We start from the raw sequence: 5,638 nt of genomic DNA on the forward strand, positions 1-5,638 counted from the left end.
GTACCTATTATTAACAAAAAGTAGCTAATGAATTTCCTTGGCATTGATGATTCGAAAGCAGTTATGGTCCTATACAATAATGTTCTTGAACACATGAAATCAGAGGATGAAACAAGCTTCAGACACACAAGACTCGGGTTTTAAATAATCACAACTCACAAATTTAACAGTTAATCTTGTGAGTTGTGATTATTTAAAACCCGAGTCTTGTGTGTCTGCAATTAATGTTTGTCAAGAATTCATGCATTATTAATTTGACCCTGTATTAATGTGTTTAGCCATTCCTCGTCTATCCTGATATTCTAAATTTGTAATTGAGTACAAAAACATAGGTATGTTTCTAACATTTTATGTTCAATTTCACTGCACTTAGAAGGAGAGAATTGCATCATTTCTTAAAACGTTGGTTATTTGATGTCTGTAATTTTAAAAAGAGTTTTTTAAGTGGTTTATTTCAGTTGATGTGGTAGGATCACTTTCAATGGGTGACTTCTTTTGTTTTTAAAATTTCAAACCAATGGTCAGTCAGTAGTGAACAAATTCATTTTACCAGTAGCAGAGACAAATTAGCATTCAGAAAACACGATAAAGCTGTCAACAATATCACTCTACATTAGCCAAAGGTATGTGCACATTCTTGACACACATCAACGTCATACTCGTTCACTACACAAGCAGGTGCCTCCTCCACATTTTCATTTTTTAAAATTAAATCTTAAGTTTCAAAACAATTTCATTAAATTTGTCAACAATTTGCATAATTAGTTCTTATTTATCCAAAAAGTACCAATCAGTTGGTTTGACCTCTGACCTGATAGGACACATACTACTAACTGTTTTCCTACATACATGTATTCCTTTATAATGTAAAAAAAAATATTTTAAAAATCACACTGGCTCAATTTACTTGAAACTTGGCACAGATTTAGAGCACTGAACAGTTCAACCCCATAAACTTTCCAGGCTCTCGGGAAAAGTCATAGTCTGCAAGTTGTACTACCCATTGAGGAAAGGGTAAAAAAAGGACCTCTTTACATCCTTCTTAATACGCACTTTCAAGTAAAAAATTTCCATTCTCATCAGTTTTCAATTTTATTTTAACCTTTCCTTTCCATCGATGCCATAAAATAACCCCATTTCACCCATTTGAACCCCTAAGAAATTTTAAAGACAACACTCTGTTTTTAAACTTGCACTATTTGCTTGGTCAATGAAATCGGGGTCAAATTAGGAGTCTGTAACCTGCTCTGAAATCAACCAGCCATCTTTTTCGATTGGCTTAAACGAGTTTTCGTTGGGGTAAGATATTTTTTCTTTCTTTATCCGTCTTATGATGGGTTTTTTTTTAAGTAGGAATAACTGACATCCATAGGATGTCAGGAACTTGTAAAATTATTTGTGAATCAAGTGATAGAATAATCTAAATGTTTAGAACTAAAATTTCCTGGTTCACATATGTCATAAAATTTAAACCTATTTTCACGAATTCGATATGAAAAATCAAAAAAAAGTGAACGTAGTTAAAAATTGATTTTAGTTCGTTATTACGCTACATAATATTTGAATAATATATTTACGTAAGAATTTCAAACACAGGAAGTAAAACATGACGGGCAATAATTCTTAGGGATTTTTTATACTGAATTTGATAACTAAGTGTTCCGTCTCTGTGATCTATTTATACAAAGGGCTCACGGTGGGTGTGACTGGTCAACATGGGATATGCTCATATCCTAGGCATCTGATACCACCTATTCTTAAGCCTTTTTAATATATATGGATTTTTTATGGATTTTTGGGATCGATTACTTCGTTATCTTCACCACTCTCATTCTAAACAGAGTACAAAACCCTTCCACAAGCCTGCACCCTTGAAGTGACGTAACATAGTTCTGCCAACTATTTATTTCACCTAGACCAAGTTGAAAACGAACACCACAATGTTAGAAAACATTAACATAAAGATTTTTTCGACTTTGCATTTGAATAACCGAAAATGATTAAACAATGAAAGTTATAAAACTTCTTATTGATCCGTTGACAACAGAATGCGATATGATAATGAATAACCTGTTGTGTTGAATCATGTCAATGAGGCAACATATTGTCATGAGGCAACATATTGTCATCGGAAACAAGTTATTCTATACGTTTTAAAGCTTTAAAGTTTTTTCGCATTATTATTTGCATTTAATAGATTTGAAGAGAAAAAATTGTCAACATGAACATGAAAGAAACAATTTCTCTTGCAAGTTGAGATTTTACAAAACATATAAAACTTAAACCTGTAGCAGTTGTAAACATCATAAGAGTAGTTCTATCAATGTTCTGTATATAACACTGCTACATATGTTATCAACTTAAAACCATTCACTGTTTTTATTTACAATTTTCTATGAAATAAATGATTACTAACATACAAATTGTACAAAGTAAAATAACATAGCATAATTAGAAGGGTGTACTCACTGTCATGATCGGGCAAACAGAAATATGTGTAGACAAGTAAGTGTATAAATAATGAGCTCACAATTAGTATGAAAATATTCAGTCTCCATTCGACTTAATAAAAGATAGCATTTGCTGACAAAGTCATTGTATTGAACATATTATGATGGATTCAAACGAGACTTTTGATATCCAGTTTTCATCAGATAGTCTGTCAATAGCTTGCCTCGTTTTAGAACGTCGTGCATTGTTATGCCATTATTATTTAATAAAAAAAACATCAACAGCTGTCTGCGATATCAAATTGAAATGCCTGAACTTAAATTTATCGTAAATTTAGGGAATGGTTGTATAAAATGTTAAAATCTCGTAGGTTCGATGCTATGATGAAGGAGATGGAGATAACGAATAGTATTCAATATCAAAGTCCATAAATCAATACAAAATAGGAGCAGAGCAAACACTGACCTCTAAAACATCAGAAGTGTTAAACTGAGGTGTAGCATTTGGTTAAAATATATTTATAATTGTCAAAAAATCTAAAAATTCTTTCTTAAATACCCACATCTGACTTACACCACTTCTTACATATACTTTTGAAGTTTCTCCTATACTGCTGTTCACAGTTAAGTTAGTAGTAAAGAAAGAAGTTTTGGTAAAGAACAAATACTATAACCGGCGTATCTTTGTTTGCAAGAAATTTTATGTAGTTAAGAATCCAGTATAAGTTTCAGGTAAAGGCATGTTACATTTGTTACATTTGATATATACTTCCTTTTCATTTTTAGCCTTTGTGACCAATATAGTACTTTATTTAGTACGTATAATATGGTAAAATTGTTTCAATATTTAGCCATTGAGCACATCTTAAAATTATTTAAGCTCAGTACGTACACAAGTTACACGTGATGTGAAGCTCTGGTGCCCTCCGGTGAAATACAATAAATATTGTTTTATCAGTTTTCTTACCGATATTAATTTTTTCAGATTATTGACAGAATATCAGAAAAATGCCACTACAATCACAAGAATTTATGGCAGGGCCGATGATGAATTTACATTCAAGCCATAAGGAATCCAATGCAAATAAAGTTACCTCAGTAAACAAAAACAAATTAACATCACAACCTGGTGTATCAGCCTCTCAGTCAGCCAAGAAATCAGTTTCAGGGAAAGTTAAATCTAATGCAGGAAATCCGACAACGAATCCAACATCTCAGTCCGGAGAGGTTGACCCTGAAACGATTTCTGCAGACGAACAACTCGATGAAAATCAAATGCAATCAAAATCAGAAAAACCTACAAAAAAGAAAAAAGATGAAAAAGTTTCAAAGAATGTAGATTCAGAATCAGAAGAACAGACCGCAAAACCAGCAGATCAAGCTGAAGAGGTAGACACTCAAAGCTTTTATGCAGCCGAAAAATCGATTCAAAATCAAATACCATTAAATACAGCAGAATATCCACCCAAGACAACCGAAAACAAATATTCTTTTAAACCGTTAGAATCTAGTTGGAATGCAGAAACACAACTTACACCCAAGAGAATTGCCAGTAAGGATGATTTATCTTTACAAACTGATGCGACATCAAAAGCATCTGCTCGGTCAGCAACGCAATTCGCTTCAGAGGAAGCATCTTCTGACAGAATAGGACCAGTTGCAAAACCAAATGCTCAACACTCTCAGTCAAATGCGAGGTTTAAAGATCCAGAATCAGCTACAAAATCAGCTGCAAATCCAGTGACTGTTAACGTTGCTTCCAACAATGTTGGATTCAACGAATGTCCCAAAACAAATTTGTTGTCAATCAAACATGACACTCCAAGCGTTAAAGATTCCGCTGAGAAAACCCTATCACTATCCAATGAAAAAACAACAGAAACTGAAATAAAAGAAAAGCAGAATTCATCTTTGAGTTACATTTCGAAATTATCAACCAATGCCGAATCTAAAACTCCAGGAAAAGAAAGCAGAAAAACAAATGCACAATCACCAACTCAATCAGCTGAAAAGAAAGTATTTTCTAAACCAGAATTTGCTATAAAACCACCTGTTAGTTCAGCGAATAACAACGTTGCATCCGATGGTGATGGATCCTCAATGAGGTCAATAGAGGAATGGCCGCCAAATAAATTTGCCACTTCAGATGATAAACCGTCTGTTGAAAACACACCTTCAATGTCCGTCGAAAAAACAAAAGAAGATGAACAAAAAATGGGACAGAATAAATCTTCGAATTACTTGTCCGACCAATCAACCAACGTCGGAACTCTATTATTGGAAAAGACAGGCAACCCATTGGTTGCCATTGCGATAGCGGTTGGTGTGGAAATTGTATTTGTATCGTTCGAACTTTACAACATTCACAAAATTAAAATCGATGATTCCATGACTAGAAGACAGAGAAGAAGGGCAATGTTTTCATCTGTAATTGCTGTAGGGGCTGGTTTATTTGCATGGTTTGTCGGTGGGTTATATATTCCAAATTCTTTTGGGGGGAAATGTCTTGTATATGTTGCTTTTCGTTTTGGGGGTAAGTTCCTAGGAAAGCAATTCTTTGAAAAACTTTTTCCGTTTTAGCGCGAACAGTGAAAATGCTGATCAAAATTCGGTGTAGAATCTCAAAGTTTATTTACTTCTCCATAAAAGTAATTAATCGAATAATTAATTTAAGTTTTTTCATGCTTTTTTTAAATGAGCAAACATATTTTTTATTTTAAAAAAATCTAAAAATGTAATACTGGTAATTTATTTCGAACCTCAAAAATTAAGTATTATTTTAGAGATATATTAACTTCCATTTACCAAATGGCAAACATTGATCATTTTTGTCTTGAAAGAAGTGTTTAATGAGGGTGGTAAAGGTAAAAAAAAACGTTGAGCGAACAACTTAAATTTTTAAATCATACTGATATATAAAACATACTAATTTTTCAGAATAATCACACTCAATTGCAAAATCAACACAATATTAATGAAAGTAACTGTTGTTAATTATTGATAAAAAGTCATCTATTTATCTGAACGTCGAGTTGAGGGAAACAGCAAGATTATTCTTTTTCTCATGTAGAAGTTTTTTTGAATAAATTTAAACCCCTTTCAAACAGCTATAGCCTTTTCCATGACACGAAACAGTTTTGAATATTCACGTGAATGCTGGTGATGCAAAATCTAATGGAAAGCCACAC

The 5,638-nt window shown here is 32.8% G+C and overlaps 1 protein-coding gene across 1 annotated transcript; it reads left to right on the forward strand.

The window, feature by feature from the left end:
* Positions 1 to 3,458: 3,458 nt before the first annotated feature.
* LOC134250142 (uncharacterized) lies at positions 3,459 to 5,030 on the forward strand. The gene has a single exon (XM_062732495.1). The coding sequence runs from the start codon at positions 3,459 to 3,461 to the stop codon at positions 5,028 to 5,030; it is 1,572 nt and encodes a 523-aa protein (XP_062588479.1).
* The last annotated feature ends 608 nt before the right edge of the window (positions 5,031 to 5,638 follow it).

Source organism: Saccostrea cucullata, unplaced genomic scaffold (genome assembly GCF_032062105.1).
Source record: "Saccostrea cucullata isolate Sc308-1 unplaced genomic scaffold, CSIRO_AGI_Scuc_v1 ctg1653, whole genome shotgun sequence".
Classification (NCBI taxonomy): Eukaryota; Metazoa; Mollusca; class Bivalvia; order Ostreida; family Ostreidae; genus Saccostrea; species Saccostrea cuccullata.